A 22,232-nucleotide genomic window follows, 5' to 3' on the forward strand; every position below is an offset into this window, starting at 1 on the left:
TTAAGTCTCTTTCTCTTCCCTCCTCCTCCTTGAAGCTTCCTCAACAAGGTGGCCACACCCAAAACTCAGGCCCACAGGGAGGCTGAACGATGACTTGAATGAGGAAAGACAGAGCCTGGTTGCAGAACTGTGGATGGGGCTATGGAGGGAGACTTGGGTTGCTGACACCTGGGGTAGTGACCAGAAACCGTGAGCAGGGGCAGGTGGAAGCAATGTGCTGGCTGGTGGGAGTGGGTAACTGTTCTCTGTCGGGCTTTGGCTCCACGACCAACTGGCTACATTGTCTTGACCTGTTTAGTTCCCCGCAATAAGCCTCAACTTATCCATCTGTACTAGGAGGAGGCTGAGTGGTACTACAATAACAGTAGCCATAGTAATTAATTCATTAGTGAGGAAATAAAATCAGTGAAAACCTACTTTGGGATGTGTGTACCATTCTTGTTTAATGATGTTGTTAAGAGGTGGGGGGTAGGTACTATGATTCCCACGTACAGGGAAGAAGTTGAGGTTCAGAGATGCCCAGTCCCCTGCCCCAGCTCACAGAGCTAGCCCTGGCACAGCAGGGACTGAAGCCAGGCAGTCTGACTCCAGAGCACTGTCATCTTAAGTTGCTGTAGGCCGCCCCGGTAAGGCCCCCACCTCCCTTTTCTGGCCATAGAGGCGTTTTCTAGGGGATCACATTTGAAGACATCCAGGCAGGAATGCCGGAGCTAGCTGACTTTCCCAGGCCAGGGCTGCGTGGGCAAAGAAAATCCCAAGGGGAGTCTGGGACTTGCCCTGTAAGGAAGGCTTCCTGGAGGAGGAGGAGCTGGCTCAGACAGGAAATCAGGAGGACGTGGCAGGGAGAAGGCAGAGGGTTTCTCGCTCTGGGTATCTCGGGAGGGTTGAAAGGAAGGCGGTGAGCCCCGGGGAAGGCCCGACGCTGAGCCCCGGAAGCCGAACTACAGAGGGGAATTGTTGCCTCCGCATCCTCGCCCCCAGGTCTCCCAGCCGAAGCTCTTGCTCCCATGTGCGGCGGGCGGGGTCCCGCTCCACCCCATCCCCGGCCTAACCCCTCCCCCGGGCGCCCATTGGCCTGTACCCCACCCCCAGCCTGCGAAGTGCTCTGGGGGAAGGCGGTGGTCGCTCGCCTCCCTCCTGCCCCCGGCCTGGCTTCGCGGTGGAGGCGGCGCCTCTCCGCAGCCCGGACCCAGCTGGGCTGGCGCGCGGCGCAGGGCGGGCGAGGGCAGGCGGGGGGCGCCGCGCTCGGGCCCCAGGCGGCTACTGACGGCGGCAGCGGCGGCTCCAGGCGAGCGCGGTCCCCGCGTGCGCACAAGCTCACTCCGCCGCGCAGGGACCCACGGATACCGGCAGCCGGCGGACACACGGACGCGGAGACCCGGGCTCGGCGCGCGCTGCTGAGCGCACACGCTCCCCGTCCTCGGGCGGCTCGGGGCGCGGAGTCTGCCCCGGGCCGACCCGCAGCCCGCGGCCCCGCGGCGAGGCCCCGCTGTGAGCAGGTAAGGGCCGCCCCGCCGCCCCTGCCCCTCTAAGCCCTGTCCGCCCTCCCCCGACTCCAGAACCTTCGCCCCTTGGGGACCGCGGAGCCCCTCCTCCAGCTCGGCTGTCTCCGCAAGCAGCGTCCTTCACCGACGGAGAGCGGGCCAGGGCCAGAGCGGGGCCAACCTCCCGAAACCTAAATGAAGCCGTCTCCCGCCGCTGCACCCATCCTGCGCGACTGTCTGATACCCTCCCTCTCGCCCCCCTCCCCCGCCCTCCCAATATCTGGGATCATGCTCGGGGGCGACCGATCCTTGCAGCTCGCAGGGGGTGGGGTGGGCTAGCTACCTCGCGCCCCTCTCCGTGCCAGAAGGGAGGACCAGGGGCAGGGAAGGCACTGCGGCCGGAGGGACCCACAGGGACCTGTCTCTCTACTCCCAGGGCAGACGGACGCGGCCAGGCGAAGCTGGAGGGTCCCCAGGGGGTTGGGTACCGCAGTCCTCACGGGATTTGAGGGGTGGGCAAGCGGCGTGCTGTGTACAGAGTGGAGTATGGGCCGGCGGAGAATGTCCCCCTGTAGTGACACCTTCGGGATTGTTCAGAAGAGCGTCGTCTCTCGGTTTCCCGCGGCGCAGAGAGGCGGGGGTCCGGATGCCTGGGCTTCTGCGATCCCGCGAGGAAACGCCCCACGGGGGCCTGTGGGAGAAACGCGGTGGCCTCCCCTGGCTGAAGTGGGCTCGCCTGAGATGAGACCCCTGCCCACTGCCTTAAAGGCACAGGCTCGTGCTGCAGCTGCGGGAGGCTGGGGCCCACATCCTGGGCAGGCAGGACCTTTGCAGGTTGGGTGGCGGGTGGTCCGAAGGGGCCAGGGTGCCAATGGATGGAGCTAGACGCTCAGGGGAGAGCCCAGCCAGGAGCTGATTGTATTTCACGTGGAGCTGGGAGTGGAAGCTCACTCCTGGCCCGTGCTCAGACCCCCTTTGAAAGCTGCTGGGGGAAGGATGGAGGACCCCTGCTAAATTCTCCAGATGATTTCTATGCTTTTAGTGCAGGTGCATGTCTCCCTTATCCGCTCCCCCCGCCTTCCCACACACACCAAAAGAAAATATACAGCATTTGGCTCTTCTAGTGAGCAGCGCTGCATTGGGGGCGGCTGGGGGATGGGAGGGGGCTACACAGTCTGTGGAGGGCAGCCTGCCTCGGGACCCTCTTGGGCAGAGGCAGACAAGCATTGTGAAGGTCAGGCTGGAGGCTCTGAGCGGCTGTGGGCTTCTGAAGGGGATACAAAACTGTGTATGGGCCTTGGTTGGGGGGCAGCAACGCTCAGATTTTCTCAGGGGGCCAGTCTGAGTTGGTGCTGGGTGCAGGTCGGGTTGGCAGAACCCCCAGTCCTCAGATGAATCTGGGGCTCCTCTTCTCCACTGACTTTGGGGAGGGCAAGTAGAGGTTTCAGTCTGGACACCAGTCAAAATTTGAGTATATGAATTAGAGATACAACACACTGGGGCAGGCCCTGTCCAGATCTTCCAAACAGTTCATCAACAAGTGTGTGTGGGGTGACCAGGGAGGCGAACCCGGTGCCTTCCCTCCCCTGTGGTGGGTAGTTCATCCATGATTCTGTGTCTGGGACAAGACCGTATGATTCTGTTTGCCGCTATGTGCAGTGAGAGGGGTTATCTCTGGGAAGCCTCTTGAAGGACTCTTTCCTACATTCTAAGAACTAATCAGGCTAAAAGTTTCATTAAGGTCCTGTTTTGTGTAAGGTTAAGGCTGGCAGGGCGTTGATTGGAGAAACGCTTTGGAATACATCCTTTCTCGTGCGGCCACCCCTCTTTGCCGTGCTCCTACTTTGGGACATTTCCTCAATTTGTGTTGAATAAACAAAACAACACAAAATGGGTGTTTAGAGATCAGTATCTACACCTAAGAGCCTAGGAAAGACAAGAGCTAAGGCCACAAGGTGGCTTTCTTCCTGGGGATGTGGCCTCAGGTTCAGTGTCCCAGGTCTCTGGCCTCTTAGGGGTGAAGATTTCATTGACCCAGGGCTGGCACTGTTAAGCAGAGGACACCTTGTGCTGTCTGCCAGAGGGCAGAACCAAGGTGTGCCAAGCACAGAGCACGAGCTCAGCTCAGTGCCAGGAAGGCCTTGCTTCCCTGAGAGCTACCCAGTGTGGAGCCGACACTTGGGGTGACTGTGGGTTTCCTGTCTGGGGAGGTATGTGAGCAGAGGTCCCATGTCCAGACAGGTGGGGCAGGGGCCCTGGAAGCCTTGGCCACCTCTGAATGGAGGAATCTACAAGTCCAGGGTCTGACTGGTCTGGGCCTAGTGGTCCAGCTGCCTGGCAACATTCAGGCTGCAAACTCTTCAGCTGTGGTGTGTTTGTACTGAGCCCTGGATGCCGTCAGAGGCACATGGTGACAGCCACCTCCACAGTGACACACAGAGAGGGAGTGACACACTGCCGGGGCGGCATGCAGGTTTCCCATGACACCTGCCAGAGAACTGGGGCAAACATACAACAGCAGAGCACGACATACATACGGACACGGGGACACACCCTCTCACACAGATCTCGACACACCTGGGGACTCAGACGTCTGCCCAGTGAAGATCACAAATTCTTCCTTAATGAGCGTCCAGATGCACGTTGCACTGAGTGGAGAAAGCGTGTGTGTTGTTGCGTGAGGGTGGAACGAGGGTGGGTAGGCTTTTTCTGTAACGGGCCAGATAGTAAATATTTTAGGCTTTGCTGGCCGTACACTAGGTTGCAACTGCTCCATCCTGCTGTCATAACGTAGAAGCAGCCATAGATGATACTTATGCAAACGAGCAGGGCTATGTTCTGATCATCTTTATTTACGGACACAAATTTGAATTTCGTACAATTTTCCTGTGTCATGAAGTATGAGCCTTTTAATTTTTTCCTGACCATTTGAAGATGAAAAAACATTTTTGGCTCACTGGCTGTACAAAAATAGGTGACAGGCCGGATCTGACCTGCTGGAAGGGTTTGTGAACCCCTGGGCTGTAGGTTAGCAAAGAGAAGTGGTTTAAGAGGTGGAAGAAGGGAGGGGCTTAGTCCTGGGGGCCCAAGCCGCCCTAGGGGGGGCCTTCCCTTCACCCTGCCTGGAGCTCAGGGTGCCCATCTATGTAATGCCTGGCCTCAGCATCCTACCTTAGACAGGCCTCTGCTGTGTTCATGTGATAAATCTCCTGTACTAAGGACACCCGGAGACCACATCCATGCCTGAAAATGAAAGGACATCGCATCGCTGAGCTCACCAAACAGGTCCTGAGCCCCCATTCCCATTCACCCTCTTTGGCCAGGGGCATGCCCATCTCCACCAGTAGGAAAACTTCAGGGAAACCTGGACATGCCCCTTGTTCCCAGACAGGCTTCAAACTCACAAAGAGAAGGATGAGGCCTGAAATAGCCGAGGCAAGAGTAAGGGGCTCCTCATCTAGGGCTGGTAGTTCTCAGAGGAGGGTGAGGCCAGTGGAGGTGGGTGCAGCCGGGGTGGGCTTCCTGGAGGTGGTGGCAGGAGGTTAGATTGGCCTTGTGGAATATCTGGACATTCTCTTCCCAGCTCCAGGCATTGCCTTAGCTGTCACCTTTCCCCCGTGAAAAATGGGCCTCAGAGAAGGGCGGCTGAGACAAAAGACTAAACACACAGTTCCTTTGCGGGCACTTCCGATGTCCCAGTGTCTGATTTAAGGTCGTGTGGTGAATCGGGTCCTGCCTTTGGTTTCTTCCTATCTCTCCTGTCTGTCCCCTTCTGACATTTGTTTCCTGCCATTTCCCCAGAGGGGTGGGCCAGGGAGACTTTCTTTTCCCACTTGCCCAAGCCTCTGGATTCTGTCCCCCACTTTCCATTCCAGCTGCCCTTCCCTGCCCAGGCCCCCATCACCTCTACCCTGAATCCAGGATAGGTTTTCTGCCTGCGCTTTGCTCCTTCCGCTCAGCTCACCAGCCTTCTGAGGAATACTCCCTAAACGGGCAGCTTAGCACGTCACTGCCCTGTAACACTCCTCAGTGCCCCCAGCCCTCTCCCGTGGAGCTAGGCTGCAGTGGCCCTGGCATCCGCAGACTAGCACCAGTCTTCCACCCTCTCGTCCACCCCCAACTCCTGGTATTTTGCTGGGTCCCTCGACACCCCGCATTCACCTTCCTAAACCCGTCCACCCGGCACTCCTCAGGGTTGAGGGTCCCCACCGCGTGTTCTACCTGTGCCCGTCAGAGCTGGCCCGCCCTTCCAGGGCCTCACAGCTACTCTGGAGGGACTGCTGGCTAGCAGGGGTCAGCGCAGGTGGCAGTGCTCGCCATCCCACCTGCCCCAGCCTCACCCCCCGCCTGGGAGGTGCTAAGCAAACTCTCCACAAACCAGAGCCTGCTTCCTGTGCCCTCCCTCCCGCCCTCTCCCCACGCACCTCCCACCGCCTTCCATCACTTCCCGTCCCTCCTTTCCCCTTTCTGGTATCTTCTGTTTCCTCCTTCCCATTCTTCTCCCCTCATCCTCTTTCAGGCCCTGGGGGGCTGTCCCAGGCAGAGGACTCCCAGGACCCCTCCAGGACAGGAGATGTGCCTGAACTAGCCAGTGTGGAAGGGCTTTGCAACGTGACCTTGGGAAAGGCTCTGGGTCTCTTCGGGCCTCAAACCCTCACCTGTGAAATGGGATATTACTACCCGTGTGCATGTGTGCCCAGCCTTTCCCTACCCTGAGCCCAGGTTCCCTCTGTGTAAAATGCAGGGCCTGGGTGGAATCATCGTAGGCCTTCCAGGGACCTGGCTTCTGTCACCTGCTGTGCCCAGGGCTCCGGGGACCAGGCTTTGAAAGGGGAACGTTGGAACATCAAAGAGGAACGTCAGCGTTAATGATTAATCCATTGATTGCCAGAACACCCCTCACTCCGGCATTGGACACTGACCTTTATCAGCTCTGACCTTATTGGGGAGGAAAGAGGTTCTTGTCTCCCAGAAAGAAGTTAAGTTCTCTCCCTTTGAGGGGTGCGTTGGAGAGGCAGTGCTTCATCTTTCAGGCTTCCCTCTCTGGTCCTCTGTACTAGGAGGGCAAGGAGGAAGTGGGAGGCGAGTGCTGCTCAGGTTTCGTTAATAAAGGGAGCACGTGTAGAGCGAGGGAGGTGTAGGGTCCGCCTTCCCTGGGTCATCTTTGGTGTGGTGCCCAGGCTTGGCACTGCCCCACGAGGGAGAGGGATGCGGAGCGGCCAGAGGAGTCCAGTAGGAGATGCCTCAGCTCCATGAGGGCAGAAGAGGGACCCAGGGCTGTGTGGCCCCATGGAGAGGAGGAGTGAGATGCTGCCCTCCCACTGTGGGGGGCTCCCAGGAGACAAAGGAGCCTGTGCTGCTCACGGCTGGCCTGGAAGGGTGCAGTGGAGAGACGTCAGCTTCCCCGAGGGCCCTGGACTGGCTGCTGGAGAGGGCTGAGCGCCCCAGCCCAGGAGCTGGACCACTCTCAGCTGGGGGGCTGCAGAAAGGGTCCTGCAGGGTGTGGGGCAGTGTGGGGGGTGGCTGCAGGGTCTCCGAGTCCCCTCCCACTGCCCGCGGAAAGTCAGAGCCCGGTGAGTCACCGCTGGCTCCGGTGTGCTGACTGATGACGCCGTCTTCCTGCGTGCCTGGCGCAGTGGCTCGCCGGAGGAAAACAGCTGCTCTTTCTGTTCCCGCCCCAGGCCAGTTGCTGGGCTTCTGGGGCCTGAGGAGGGCAGGCCCTCCCAAGTCTGTAAGGGGGGCACGTGCGTTCTCCCCAGGCAGGGCTCCGGGACTCTCTCCTGTGTGACCTTGGGAAGTGTCTCCCCCGCCTCTGGCCTCAGTTTCCCCACAGGAAACTCCGTACTGTAGGGGAGGTGACCTTTAAAGTCCATTTCAGGTCTGAAATGCTGTGTCTGTAATTCACTCTTCTTAAGGAGGGTGCTTCAGATATAGAAGTGTGGGCAGAGGGTAGCAGAGGGCCTGGCCAGTCCCCAGGGATGTGAGAGGGTACTACTAGGGTACCAATGGACTCTGAGCTGGTCTTCCTTTTACCAATAACAGAGAGTGGCAGGAGCATAGGGATGGAGTGCACAAGCTTTGGAGCCAAGCTGCTTCGGTTCACTTCCCAGCTCTACCACATGCTTGCTGTGTGTCCTTGGGGAAGTTGCTTAGCCTTTCTGTGCCTCAGTCGCCTCAGCTATAGAATGAGGATAATGCTAGGAACGACTGCATGGGTTTGGGGCAGGTGAAATGAGTTAATGCATGCTGATTGTTTGGAAGAGTGCCTGGCATGTACCGAGTGGTTAATAAATGTTAGCCATCAGCAAATAAAAGTGCAGCAGGCCTGATGTTCCTATTTTGAATATGACAGAGGGCTTATGGTGGTGGAGGTGGCAGCAGGAAGGTGAAGAAACCTGAACACAAAGTGGTAAGATAATAATAGTAGTTAACACACGTGTAGCCCTTATTGGGAGCCAGGCTATACTCCGCTCTCCATAGTTTACTTGTATCAATTGGTTGATGCCTCCCAGTAACATCTATGAAGTAGGTATTACTGTTATTCCATTTTCACATATAATTGAATTAAGCCACAGAAAAGTTAAGTGGCTTCCCTGAGGTCTTTAAGCTTAAAACCCTAGCAAAATGGTTCCTGAGTCCACCACACTACACGCCAGGAGGTAGTTTAATTGTCCTCAGATTAGTTGCAAAAGCCAGTTTATCCCAGCAGAGCCTGGACCCAAGAGAGAGCACCTGGGAGTATCAGTGACCAGGTCATCCAGAGCCACATGCGTGGCTGGGCTGAAAGAGCCCAGCATCCATCCTCAGGGAGGGGAGGGTCCAACCCCAGGCTGCAGTGGCCAGGCCTGGCCCTTAGGAGGGTCACTGGCAGCTTGGGGGAGTCCAGAGGAGAGAGGCAGCTGGAACAGGGTGCAGGGGACAGGGCTGGGAATGGCTGACCCAGGGGACACATCTCAAAGTGCTTTCCTGGGACAGAGGAGCCAGGCATGTGGTCCAGAGGAGTATGAGGTTTGGGACAGGTGGCCTCAGACCGTAAACTCTGAGCATTGTCCCGCAGGGGCTGTGCCCAGTTGCCTCGGGGCGGGGGTCAGGGGAGAAGAGGTGGGGGCTGAGGTCACCATCGTGGAGAGGCTGCAGGAGGTCGTCTCTGAGGTTTCCAGCTGAGGTCGGGCGTGGGAAGGTCAAGGCCTGGGAGCTCCCAGCTTCCCTCTTTCCATCTCTTGGCTAGCGAGTGTCTGTGTCCTGTTGGGCAGAGGGTGGACGGTAGTTGGGGAAGGGGAACAAGAGGGGGCAAAAGTGGGAATCAGGAACCCGGGTCTAGTGCCAGAGGAGGCCTCGTGTTGAGAGTACCCCAGCCCCTCCACCCTGCGGCGCTGGGCTGGGGGCACGCCGCTCTCCTGGTTCGCCGCGTTGTCTGAGCAGCCTGGTGACAAAGCAGGGAGCGGGGGAATGGTTAGGCGGGGGCCTCTGATCGCTTCAGCTTGTTTTTAATCCACTGCAGGGATAAGCAGCCCGCAAGTCTGGGCATCGTGTGTGTGTGTCTGTGTGTGTGTGTGTGTGTGTGTGTGTGTGTGTGTGTGTGTGTGTGTGTGTGTGTGTGTGTGTGTGTGTGTGTGTCTGTGTGTGTGTGTGTGTGTGTGTGTGTGTGTGTGTGTCTGCGCATGCTCATGTGTGTGTGTACCTGCGGCCACATCTGAATCCGGATACATCTGACTGCCGCTGAATATCTGAGTGCCTTTGCAGAATGAGTGTGTGTGATAATATGCATCAATAGTCTGATGAACATATGTGAAGATCTAAATCGCTGTGTGATGCCTCTGCACACACCTTTGTGCTGTGCTCTGAGTGTGCCTCTGCATTTCTGTGAAGGCGTGTGGAGCTGTCTCTCAGTCCCTGAAGGAATCTCCACCTTTGTGTATTCCACACATGGGTGTTTATATTGATGCCTTCAGGTGCGTGCCCTGGGGATAAATGTCTGTCTCTGTGGAGTTGACGTGTCTTTATGCTCTTCTTTGTAAACCTGTTTCTGTGTGTGTGTGTGTGTGTGTGTGTGTGTGTGTCAGAGAGAGAGAGAGAGAAAGAGAGAGAGACCGCCAGTCCTCAGAACACAAACTCCTTCTCTGCTTGCCCGCTGCCACCCGCTTGCCCTCCAGCGCATCCCCAGCTGGGCAAGCCACTAGCTCTCCCAGGCCAGCTCTCTTGGTTCTAATAAGTTAAGGTTAAAATGGAGTCTTTATAATCCTATCTATACATGAGAATCACTTGAAGAACTTAAACAACACTGATACCCAGGCATTCTGACTTAGTCGGGCAGGAGTATTTTTTTGTTTTTGCTTTACACGGGCTTCTCACCGCTGTGGCCTCTCCCGTTGCGGAGCACAGGCTCCGGACGCGCAGGCTCAGCAGCCATGGCTCACGGGCCCAGCCGCTCCACAGCACGTGGGATGTTCCCGGACCGGGGCACGAACCCGCGTCCCCTGCATCGGCAGGCAGACTCTCAACCACTGCACCACCGGGGAAGCCCCATGGGCAGGGGTATTTTTAAACACTCCTCAGTGGTTGTGCTGAGCAGCCCATGTTGAGGACTGTGTTAAGAGGTCAGAGCTCATCTTGCGTCCCGGGTCAGGGCTCGGGGGAGGAGGCCGTGAGTCTCATTTGTGGGGACCCAGTCCTGAAGGAAGGGGGTAGTGCTGTTGCCGTCTCAGGGGGCCCTGAGCACTCTTCCCAGGCCTCTTCCTCCAGGAAGCTTGCTTTATGTCCCAGGGCAGAGGTCTCTCCCAAGAGATGTGTTTCTGGTGGCATGTTGCTGGGAGTACAAGGGCGACGGCCTCCAGGAAGGAGCACCGTGTGTCCACTTAGAGACACAGGCCATGCATCCATTTCCCTCCTCTGGCTTTGTCTGGGCCCGGCTGGCTGTGAGGCAGGCCAAGGAGGGAGCTGAGGTGGTGAGTCACCTTCCTCTCGGCTAAGAAGGCTGAGACCCGCAGAAGCAAAGGTCTTGACTGTGGCCAAGTGCTGAGGCCAGAACCCAGGCCCAGGCCACAGGCTGTGCCGAGGGAGGTGCTGGGGGTACCCAGGACTGTCCTGGGTGGAAGCCTCCTTGACTCCAGACCCCAGCAGGCCTTGGCTTGACCTTGTCCTCTGTGCGGGAGAGTCAATCCGGGTCTCGGAGGCTTTCTGCCTTAGTAGCTCCTCTAGGCCCTCAGTCTTTAGCATCTGCTGAGAAGCTGTGGGCCCGGCCTTCCTCTCTTCCAGCCGGGTTGGTAGGGAACACCAGCTCCCTGCAGACAGGGCCTTGGCCTCCCCAGGGATAGTGGAGATGACCGACCCCTATGTGGACCACTGGTGTCACATCATGCCAGAGGCAGCCTGTGGCCACGAGGTGTATGGAAGGTCCTGGGAGTGGGTACAGAGGCTGAAGCCTGTGCTTGGGGTGCCCAGGGGTGCTGAGGCCAGTGCTTCCCCAGCCTGCCCAGGCCTTCCTGACCCCTGGGGGAGAGGCTGGGCCAGCATCCCCACGGCTACCCTGGGCTTCTCAGAGCATCTCCTGGGGATACCAAAGCCTCCCTCAGTATTTCCAAGTGGGCGCCAAAAAGGCAGAACAGTGGGTAGATGAAACGGACCCCCTTTTCCTTGAACCTTCCTGCGGCTGGTTTTCTGTCTCCTTTTCGGGTGCTCGTTTGTCACCAGATTGAGCTTGGAGAGGCCAAGGGGAGCTTGTTGAGGCAAGGAGAGAGGGAGGGAGGCAGCCACTGGGGGCACAAAGGGCCCCAGGGTACTGGCTGCTCTGCCCATTGATGGGGGGTGTGTAAGGACTCATGGTTGGGAAGCAGCCCCCATGGGCCTCTTAAACCAGCCACCTGTGGGTTAGTGGTGGCCCTGACATGGGCCTACTCAATCTCTTTAATAATAGTAGTAACAAAACATTTTAATTACTGTATAGTATTTCATTGTATGGCTATGCAGGGGCCTGTTAACAGTGCCTGCTCGAAGGATGGTTGGCGGCCGCATTTTTTGCTATTGATGCTATTTTAAATGATGTTGCAGTGAATATCCTTTCATATGCTTCTTTCTGTATAAGCACAAATCTCTCTCTAGGATAGACACCCAGATGCAGAATTGCTGGCTTGCAGGGAATATGTGTTAATGATCAGTTTTAGAAGCTGACCGGACTCTTCCTCTGGGCATGTGCTGGGGCTCCCTCAGGCTCCTCACTCGACTGCCCGTGCCCTTTCTGGTCCTTAGTTGCAACTCGGGCCTCAGAGCCACAGGAGCTCTGGGGGGAAGGTCCTCGAGGTCCAGGCACATCCTTCTCAGTAGTCACTCTTTTTGTCTGTTGCATTGGTAAAGGCTTTATCCTGGAGGCCAAGTGGGCTGCGGCAGGGTGAAAGGAGGCTATGTTTGTTGGGGACCGGGCTTGGCTGCTGGAACAAAGCGGCCCTGTATGAGTGAGTGAGTTAGAGAGGAGGGCACGTAGCAGCCTGTAGCTAGGTAGGCCGTCAGGCTAGCTGGGTGGCTCAGCGCCGCGGGTGCGCTCAGTCATCCCGGCTCCTCTCGGTGTGTCGCTCCCCGCCTCTTGGTGTTGTCCTGGCGGCTCTGTCCAGCCTGGGTCTGGCATCGGGGAGGGGGAAAGAGCAGCAGGGGTGAGCACGTGATGCCTTAGGGACAGGTGGCGCATAGGTGGTACGTGTCACTGTCACCCACCTTCCATAGGCGGGAAATTCATCATATGTCCGCACCTGAGAGCAAGAGGCACCTGGAAATGTCCTCTCCAGGTGGGCACGCGTGTGCCAGCTAAAACTCTCTTCCCGTGGAGGGAGATCTGGGGACACAGTCACCTGCTGCAGAGGAGAAAGCCATTCAGACCATTCTTGTAGGCGCCCGAGCCAGCGTGTTCCCTGCTGTACCACCAGTGCCTGGTAGTGAGTAGGCCCTCGGCCGGTGCTTGTGGGATAGAAGAATAAAGAATAGCACAAAGGCACGGAGGGGGGTTACCCTTGGAGGCTTTGCTGCAGGTAGGGGTGGGGGGCTGTCGCCGCCCCTCTTATGCCGCCGGACCCGCAGGATTCATACCTTTCCTTTCTTTCTAGCCTGTAGATACCTGGGGCTGAACAGCAACTGCTGTGAGTGAGAGGCGGGCAGCACTGGCCTGAGCCTCCTTCTGGACTGAGAAGCATCATGGCCAGTGTCATACAGGCCTCCCTGGCTGCCCTCCTTCTGCTGCCTATGGTAAGGGCCCAGGACCCTCCCCTCCATGACCAGCTAGAACCCCAGGCTCACCTGAGCTCCCACCCCAGATAACCCGTGTCTTTTGTGTGCTATCAGCCGAGCTCAATTCACATGGCTGGTATCTCTGCCAGGACCCCCCTGGACCATCTGGCACTTCTGGGTGAACTAAAAAGGGTGCCCCTTCCTCAAGACCCTGTACCGATTTGACCAGAAATTGTTACATAATTTACAAATCTGTTATGATAGTAACATATGCGGCAGCCTTTAGAGTTGTACAGTACACAGCCTGCTCAACCGTATGCAGGGGCCCTCGTCAAGGCTGCAGAAGGCACTTGTGATCCTGGTCCCCAGCTCACTAGTCTCTGGCAGGTTAGGGCTCAGAAGGCTGCTCTCTGCTCATGTCTCTGAGTGAGAGAGATGGGGTGCAGGGTTCCCAGACATTGGGCCCTGCCCCTCAACCTGGGAATTCTGACCAGCATGGATGCAGCTGTCTTCAGAGCCCTGGATGCCAGTCCTGCCTCTGCCCTGCCTTACTGTGTGAACCGCAGACCAGCTCATCCCTTTCCGTGCACATCTGTGAACGGTCTGAGCTAGACTGGATCCCTGAGCACTGCTCCGGCAGCTTGGGATGCCTTGTGCCTGCCTCCACACTCGCCAGCATCCCCTTATGGGACCATCCCTGCCCTGGAGTTTTGAGTTGAAGTGACAACACTAGGATGCAGCTGTCGTGATAGCATCCGTGGGCTTTGAAGTTACTTGGTCCTACACTTAAATCCAGTCTCTGCCACTAACCAGCCGTGTGACCTTGGGCAGGAGTTTCTAAACTTCTCTGAGCCCCGGTTCCCTCCTTTGTCACATGGGGCAGGAGTAGATGAGAGTGGCTACTAAGCCCCACGGAATGCTACCACTGTCCTTCACCTGCAGCTCCCGGGCCCCCAGAGGAGAGAGAGGATGAGCTCTCTCAGCCCCTCCTCTTTCTCACCTCCTGCTTGCTCCCCTAAAGTGCACTTGTAGCCTCGTGGTCTCTGGAGCTGGACTGCGTGGGTTTGAATCCTGGCTGTACAGTCTACTACACTGTGTGACCCTGAGCAAGTTTCGTAACGTCTCTGTGCTTAAGTTTCCCATCTGTGGAATGGGAAATGGTAAAAATAGCGCCTGCTTTGTAGTACTCTTGATATATATATGCGTGCATATGACAGAGTAATGCACTCAGTTAGTACAGTGCTCTGTGTGTACTTGCTAATGTTATTATAAGACATGGAAACTGAGACCCAGGAAGCGGGTGGGATCTGCCCAGGTCCCACACTGAGTTGGTGAAGGGGAAGAGTCCTCATGGCGTCTGTGACGAAGTGGAGGCAGGGTCCCCGCTGGCTCTGAAACCTCTCTGTCACTGTCGTCTTCCTGCTTCTGTCACTCCCCTTCTCCCACTGCCCCGGAGGCTTAGGTAGCAGGGCTTGTCGGTGAACCTCCCTGTTCCTTCTCACCATGTATCCCCTGTGCCTCCTGCAGGCTACCGCCATGCACTCTGACTGCATCTTCAAGAAGGGACAAGCCATGTGCCTGGAGAAGATTCAGAGGGCCAACGAGCTGATGGGCTTGAATGACTCCTCCCCAGGTGAGGAGGGTGGCGGGGAGGGCCACCATCCCTGGCACATCCAGGCCAGCCTTAGAAGTGATGTCCCAGCCTCTGGCCAACTTATAGAAAGTAGTGGAGGGTACAGGTCCCTGGGTCCTTCAGAAAGCCCCTTGGGGTGATGGAGCCCTGGATCTGCTCTAGGCAGTGACACTGGGGTTGCCCTCCTTGGGGATGGCCTGCCCTGGATGCCTCCCTCTGGAAGGGGCTATCCCGGGTGACTGGACGTGGCCACCTTCACTCCCATGGGAGCTGGGATAGAGCTGGTGTCTGGGCTGAGCAGCAGCTGTCGGAGAGCTCGTTAGCAGGCTGCCTGGGCCTGGTGGTGGAAGGGACACAGCTGTTGCTGGTGGCCGAGCTAGAGAGCACCTGGTCTCCCCAGAGCATGAGGTGTGGGGTCATTTCCATCTCCTCGGCTCACTCCATCAGAAGGGAGAGAACAAGGCAGCAGGAGCCCCAGTCCTGTGCGTATCTGGTGCTTCCGTTCTCCTGGGGCTGCTACCAGCCTGGGGGGCCGGATGCTGCTTCCTTGTGCTGGATGGTACCACGCACCGCAGGACATGCAGTGGCCTTAGCTGTCCCATTAGATACCCCTAACTGCCCCTGATCTCAGTGACAGTCCCCAAAGCCTCACTTTTCTAGATGTCCCAAGGGAGTGGCATGGCCCCGGCTGAGAACCAGTGGTCCTGTGTAACCCCTTTCCTCCTGACTCCCCTGCTGTGCAGATGGGACGCTGAGGCCCGTAGAGCAAGGGCACCCTCGGCTTCCTGACTCCAGCAGGGCCAGGGAGAGGGTCTGTGTGGGAAGTTGGGGGTTTGGGGGTAGGGGGCATCGCTGGAGGACTCACCAGTCACTGGAGGGTGGGGTTCTCCACCCACCCTGGAGGGACCCACTTTCCCCCCGCTCCTCCCCATTTACAGGGAGCTCTTCTGGGCACCATCCGTTTAAATGCGGGGTTAGTCAGCAGCCCAGTTAAATGTGATCGTCCCGCTGGGCTGGGCTCCCCAGCCAGTCAGCTCAGCAGGCATTAACTGGTAATGAAGTGACTCCCAGCCATGCTGTCCTTTCCCTCCAGGTGAGCTGTTGCTCAACTCTCACTGAGGCCAAAAGTGGATCTGAGGCCTCACCAGCCAGGGAACCTGAGGCAGGGGGCCTAGGTGGGTGCACGGTTGCGGGAGACTCAAAGAATATCCTGTCCAGGCCTCTTGTCTAGGGGATGGGAATGTGGAGCCTGGAGGGCAGTGACTTTAGAACCATAGGAAGGGGAAGTGGCAGGCTCAGGTGGGCCTGGAACCCAGGTGCCTCCCTCCCAACCCGGGGCCATTGTTCCTGCTTCGCAGCTCTCAGGTATACTTGGGATCGAGTAGTAGGAAGCGTTCCGTAGGGATGGGTCGAGGTGGGATGTGGGGCTGGGACTGGGCCAGCAGGCATGTAGGTGAAATGCACCTGTGGAGCCCCGGGCAGGGAGAGGACAAGACCTCCCCCCCCCAACCCCGCCGCCTTCCCCCCAGGGGCATCCAGGCAGAGGTGTGAGTGTGAGTGAGGCAGATGGAAGGATGGATGCCAGCCCAGGAGGGGCAGACCAGTGCTGCCGGGAGGGGCTCCCACCCCCAGGCATGCTCAGGAGAGGACGATGAAAGGAATTCTCTGTGGGGAAGGATTCATGGAGAAGGTGGCCTTTACATCAGGTCCTTGGTCCTCAGACCTGGCTGTACGTCAGAGTCACCAGGGAGCTTTGAGGAAAATGTACCCAGGACACAATCCAAACCAGTTAGGCCAGAGCCTCACTCCACTGGAGTCACCGTGATTTTTAGAGGCTCCCCAGGCGATTCTGACGAGAAACTAGCTAAGAACCCCTGAGTTAGGCCCTAGGGAGGAGTAGGCACTTAATGGCAGGTGAGAGCTGAGGGATGGATGTTCTGGGCTGCGGGAACCACAGCAGCAAGAGGCGGGTGGGGGAAGGGAGTGAGCCCCCCCCTAGGTCTGGAACCCCGAATTGGAGTCGGTGGGGATGGGCTAGAGGGACGTGTGGCTGAGGGCCCGGGAGCAGGTATCTGTGTGTTGCACGTCTGCCGCCGCTGGAGTTGGAGGTCGGAGGGGACGGCAGTGGTGGCATCCCCTGAGCTGCCGTGCCTCCAGCTTTGCCCAGGACCCTGCCTGGACCTCCCTCTCGTAGTCCTGCCTCGGGGGCCCTGTAAGTCAGGTCACCCCCAAACCTGAACCTGGTCAAAGGACCCCAAGCCTGTGGAAGAATTTCACTGACCCATCCACCTGCTCATTCATTTGCTCACTTATCCCCTCACGCTCTCGTGCACTCATTCAACTCACATGACGAGCTGGGATCTTAGGTGTCCGGCCCGGGCGGAGTGAGGGCAAAGCCAGGGGTGGGGCCTGCCGAGCTTCTGGGAGAATTGAAAGATGCTGACGGCCAGGCCCTCCCCACACCAGCGTGATTGGCGTTCGGACGGGGGCACTTGTTGAGAGTACGTGTTAAAAGCCTCCCGACGATTCTAAAGTGTATCCAAGGTTGAGAGCCACTGGGTTGGCCAGAGAATAGCCTCTACCAGGGTGCTTATGTCAACCTGGGCCAGAGAGCAGCCCCCAGTGTCCAGGCAAACCTGGCTGGGAGCCAAGAGTCCAATCTGACTATAAGCGAGAATCAGCATTATGGTGTGAATGTATGTGCTTGGGGTGACATGAGAGAGGCCAGCCCTCCTGCTGTACCCCTTCTCTGCACCTCCCCTGCCCCTTCTGTCCCAAGCACATACACCATGCACAGAACGCTGGCCAGGGGTCAGCCGATGTCCCGGAAACACACTTGAAAAAGAAAATCTGTCAGCTTGTTCCAGTGACTGTGAGTGTGTATTCACAGCAATGCTTGTAGATATATATATATATTACTTGTGTGTCCCCATGATCTTTTAAATCCCATAAAGTGAGTGCATTGGAATGAAGACACTGATCTGTTAGAGGGGAGGCGTGTCTGTGGCATGTACGTGTGGTTGGGGGGATGGTGAGGGGTTCCCAGGATGACACCTGCATCCCCTCAAACCCATATCCCTCACTGATCCTGGGACCTTCACCGCAAAGAGAACGTGGGACCGTATTGCATATAGGGGCCTTCAGAATGGAAGCCGAGGGACAGAGATATGCTAGGGAGGGGCACCGGCGCTCAGCAGGCAGCTGAAGGGGGTAGAAAATATAGGTAAGATAGCGGAGAGTGAAAGCAAGCTTTCTGACTGGGTGGTTTTGTCCACAGCGTCCCTGGCGGGTTTTAAAGATGTTTATTGGGACCGTTGTTGAGGTGATATATTTAGTGGTTTTGTCCCTCGTTCCAAACTCCTGAATGCTAAACAGACCTTGAGACAGCACCAAGTCCGGCTGTATCATGGGACGCACGGAGAGGCTGAGGCCAGAGTTGGGCGTCGCTGGCCAAGTCACACCGAGGGCCAGAGCCAGCTCTGGGACAGGACCCAGGTCTGCTGTCCCAGCCAGGGAGGGCCCTCTTGTGCTGCGGTGCTCTTGTGCCTAGAGAGAAGCAGAAAGGACTCCTGTGCGTGGGAACCTGTGCCTCCTCTCCGGAGCGTCCCCAGACCCACACAGGGCACAGGCACTGCCTGCTGGGCTGGCCACTTGTGTTCTCTCGGCTCAGCCTGGCCAACCTGCCTGTCCAGGGTGAGTCCTGCCAGCACGTCCTCTTTGTGGGACTGCGGGCTTGCATGAGTCTGGAGGCCTTCCCTGCATCTAAGTGGGCTGGTCAGGTGTGGTCCTCCTTGGGGGTCCCACACCCCATACTCTGGAGAAGATGGAAGAGGGAGGCCTGACGTGGCCTTGGCAGGGTCAGGAGGGAAGTGGCTTGGAGGAGAGACAGGAAAGCCTGCTCATTGCTATTCTGACCCAGCCTCTGAGGCCTGTTCAGGGTGCAGAGTGTGTACCCTAGCCCCCGGCTCCACCCCCTCACCGGAAGAGAGGCCTGGAGGAGGGCGGGGGAACGACTGCAAGGCTGGGCCCAGGCTCCCCATCCTCGGGGCAAGACCAGCTTCTTGTCTGTGCCTCCCAGCTGTTCCGAGAACGCACAGACCCCCATCGTGGGGAGGGGGCGGGGCCTGTAGGGACCCGCCCTCTGTGGAACTCGCTCCCCAGATCTGACAAAGGGTTCTGTTTCTGTCCAAACCTGTTTCTCTTTGGTCCGTAGTTCTCAGACTTAAGCCTGTATCAGAACCTCCTGGAAGTCTTGTGAAAACCCAGATTACTGGGCCCAGCCCCAGTTTCTGACTCAGTGGATTTGCCGGGGCCTGAGTGTCTGGGTCTCTGGCACGCTCCCAGTGGCGCTCCGCTCCGGGGTCTGCACTTTGAGAACCGCTGACTTCCAGAGGGGAGGGCTGCATCTTCAGTCCTTCCTCCACTCCCCCAGCACGGAATTCACAGCTGCTCTTCATTTTATGGATCAGTAACATTGGCTGTAAAGTAAATTTCAGTAAATTGAATCATTTTTTACCCGTGAGTCGCATGCCGAAATGAGGGGCTTGTTCTAACGATACGCAGGCATCCTCAGGCAGCTTCTCAAAGAGAGGACTGCGCCTTTGTTTGAGTCCCCTTGGCGCCCCTGGTCTCACGAGTTTTGAACACTGTGTGGAACTGGACAGGATCATCACCATGACAACCCGAGATTAGCTCCTTATTTTGTTCCAGTCGGGGCTAATGGCTCTTGCGTTCTCTCTCCATTCAACCTGCCCAAGTGGTCTTTTCCCCTCCTGCTGTCACAAGGCACCGCCTCTCCTTGGCTGCTTTGTGTGTCAGCATCTTAGTGGGAGCAGCCCCGGAGAGTGTGCCCAGCATTCTCCCCCCGAGCGGGAATCCCCCGGTGCCTGAATTCCTCCCATCAAGTCCCATAGAGGCTTTCGGCGGGACAGACTGAGCCAGGAGGGCACAGGCAGGCTTCGTGTGGAATTGCGGCCCAAGGAAGGCTTGGGGTGTCAGAGTGGAGAGTTCTCCCAGGGTTCTCCCAGGGAAGAGGACCGGTTCTGATTTCCTCTGCACAGGGTAGAAGAGGACAGGAACTTTCTCGACCCCGCAGCCGTGTCTGATGCACTTGACCACCTCCTCCTTGAAGCAGGCTTTGCTGCTGCTGTGTCACCAGCGTCTTCTGGTTTTCCTTGTATTTCTGGCCACCCCTCCTGAGTCTTCTTTTCCGGCTCCTCTTCTGAGTGGTGGCATCTCTTCGTTTGGGGCCAGGCCCTAGTCTCTTCTCTTTTTTTCTTCTCAAATCTACGCCCTCTCGCTGGACACGTCACCCGGGTCCACGGCCCTACAGAGCATCCCTGTGCCGCCTACTTCCCGTTCTCTTCCTCCAGTTCCAACTTCCCCGCTGAACGCCAGTAACTTGTCTAACTGCCTATCTGAAATCTGGCTTCACTTGGCTCTTCACATCATCTCAAACTAAACATACCCCAGATGACACTCTTGAGTTCCAGCTTGCCGATTCCCCCCACCACTTGCTTCTCATCCAGCCCTCCCCACTGTGGCGAGTGGCTCAGCCGGCCAGCCATCTGGACACTCAAACCCAGGTGTCATCCTTGGCCCCTCTCTCCCGTTTAGTGCATCAGTCACGGTAGCCTAGACCATGCTGAGGTAACAGATGAACCTTAACATCTCAGAGACTTAGCACCATAACATTTCCTGCTTGCACACGTCACCAGCCAGCGTGGTCAGCAGAGGTGGGAGGTGGAGTTCGACTCTGCCCGGTCCTTCAGAGATCCAGGCTCCTTGCATCTCGCAACACTGCCACCCTCGATATGCGGCCTCCAGGGATGCTGCAGAGAGGGGAGAGAGAGAGAGAAAGGGTATGGAGTCTGCGAGGGATGTTTCTGAGACCTGTTCATCACTTCCCCCCTCTTCCCATGGGTGAGCACTCAGTCACGTGAGACGGATGAGCACCAACGCTCCCTGGCACGCTCACCGGCTGGGTCCAGCCAGTGTGTCACCAAGTCCTGTCAGTCCTGCCTACAGACTCTCCTACGCAGAACTCCTTTCTACCTTGGCTGCCATGGCTCCTAAGCGAGCCCCACCACCCTCCTCTGGACTGCTGCCATGTCCTGACAGACATGTCTCCATGTTTGCTTTCCTGCTCTTGAAATATATTACCTTCCCACACAGCTGAATCAGATCATGTGACTCTGCGTCTTCAGACCCATCTGTGGGAGGCAGAATAATGCCCCCACCAAAGATGCCCACGTCCATGGGCTCCCCTGGTGGCGCAGTGGTTGAGAGTCCACCTGCCGATGCAGGGGACGTGGGTTCGTGCCCTGGTCTGGGAAGATCCCACATGCCGCGGGGCGGCTGGGCCCGTGAGCCATGGCCGCTGAACCTGCGTGTCCGGAGCCTGTGCTCCGCAACGGGAGAGGCCACAACAGTGAGAGGCCCACGTACCGCAAAAAAAAAAAAAAAAGAAAAAAAAAAAGGCCCACGTCCGAATCCCCAAAGCCAGTGAATGTGTTGCCTTACATGACAAAAGGGACTTGGCAGGTATAATTAAGTTAAGATGGAGCAAGTGGCCTGGATTATCCAGGTGGATCCAGTGTAGTCACAAGCGGCCTTATAGGTGACGGGAGGCAGCAGGAGGGTCAGAGGAGAGAGCTTTGAGGATGCTATGCTACTGGCTTGGAAGATGGAGCGAGTGGCCGCAGGCCAAGGGATGTGGGTGGCCTCCTGAATCTGGAAAAGACAAGGAAACAGATTCTCCCCTAGAGCCTCCAGAAGGAATGCTGACAACTTGACTTTGGCCCAGTGAGACTTCTGACCTCCAGAACTGTAAGATAAGAAATTGTCATTTTAAGCCACCAAGTTTGCTTTGTTATAGCAGCAACAGGAAAGTAATATACCATCCAAGGTCTTCTCAGCATTTGGTATTAAATCCAAACTCATTCCCAGGATCACAGGCTATAAGCCCCGTGCGGGCACAGACCAGGGGGGTTTATTCACCCCACTTTTGCTCTCCGGTGTCTGACTTGTAATAGGCACTTAATATTTCTTGAATAAATGAGTGAAAAAGAGGGAAGGGAAGGGAAAAGAGAAGACACAGAAAAGGTAAAAGGAGAAGGGGGAGTGGGGGAGAAATGGCATCTTGAAATCTTCTAGCCTCAACAGAACTAAGCTTTGTTGGGACTGGAGTCTGGAACAGATGGGGAAAGAGAAACTGGATGTGTGTTGTGGGCGTGGAAGGAAAATGAGTTTCTGTCCTTAGTTAGAAAAACCCAAGGCACTCTCAGGAGCCCAAATCCCATCCTCATCTCCCTGGAAGACGTTCCTGGGAGGATTCAGCTCCAAGGCTCCTGAGGCCAGAGCAGACCCCATCCAGAACAGGAGAGGAGACAGACCCCACCTCTCTTCCTCTGTGGGTCAGGCCAGGAGTTGATACCTACGGGAGAAATGTGCACAGGGCATCCTGGAAAGCCCCGAGATGGTGACCTGCGTCTCCTATGACCCCAGTGATGCAGGCCAGAGAGGTGTGTGGATGGCTGAAAGCTCCCGTTGGGGTCGGGGACATTGTCCCATAAAGCAAAACCGTTTCAGAGCATTTCTGACACCAAATGTGTGGGTTTTCCATACCAAGCAGTTCTCCGGTTTTCTACGGATACCCACTGGATGTCCCTACAATTTAATTCAAATCTGACACTAACGACCTGGAGTTAGCACAGACCCAGCAGGTTAAGGGTCAGCTTCAGGAGACTGCTCCCCCATTTCAGATGCCAGTTGCAAGTCGTGGGGCCCCAGGTTACCCACACTTCAGTCTGTCTTGGCTACAAATCAGGAGTTCCCTTGGGCTTCCCTGGTGGCGCAGTGGTTGAGAGCCCGCCTGCCAACGCAGGGGAGACGGGTTCGTGCCC

At 57.1% G+C, this 22,232-nt stretch overlaps 1 protein-coding gene across 4 annotated transcripts in view; it reads left to right on the top strand.

The window, feature by feature from the left end:
• Window positions 1–1,114: 1,114 nt before the first annotated feature.
• Window positions 1,115–22,232, top strand: part of ADCYAP1R1 (ADCYAP receptor type I) — a 55,446-nt gene continuing 34,328 nt past the window's right edge. For all 4 annotated transcript variants that reach the window (XM_060020685.1, XM_060020687.1, XM_060020686.1 and 1 more), the window contains exons 1-3: window positions 1,115–1,499; window positions 12,575–12,713; window positions 14,223–14,328. In XM_060020685.1, the coding sequence (XP_059876668.1) occupies window positions 12,663–12,713; window positions 14,223–14,328 (157 nt within the window). In that variant the 5' untranslated portion in view covers window positions 1,115–1,499; window positions 12,575–12,662. The remainder of the gene's footprint in view (window positions 1,500–12,574; window positions 12,714–14,222; window positions 14,329–22,232) is intronic.

This window comes from Delphinus delphis, chromosome 9 (genome assembly GCF_949987515.2).
Source record: "Delphinus delphis chromosome 9, mDelDel1.2, whole genome shotgun sequence".
In the NCBI taxonomy this organism is placed as follows: domain Eukaryota; kingdom Metazoa; phylum Chordata; class Mammalia; order Artiodactyla; family Delphinidae; genus Delphinus; species Delphinus delphis.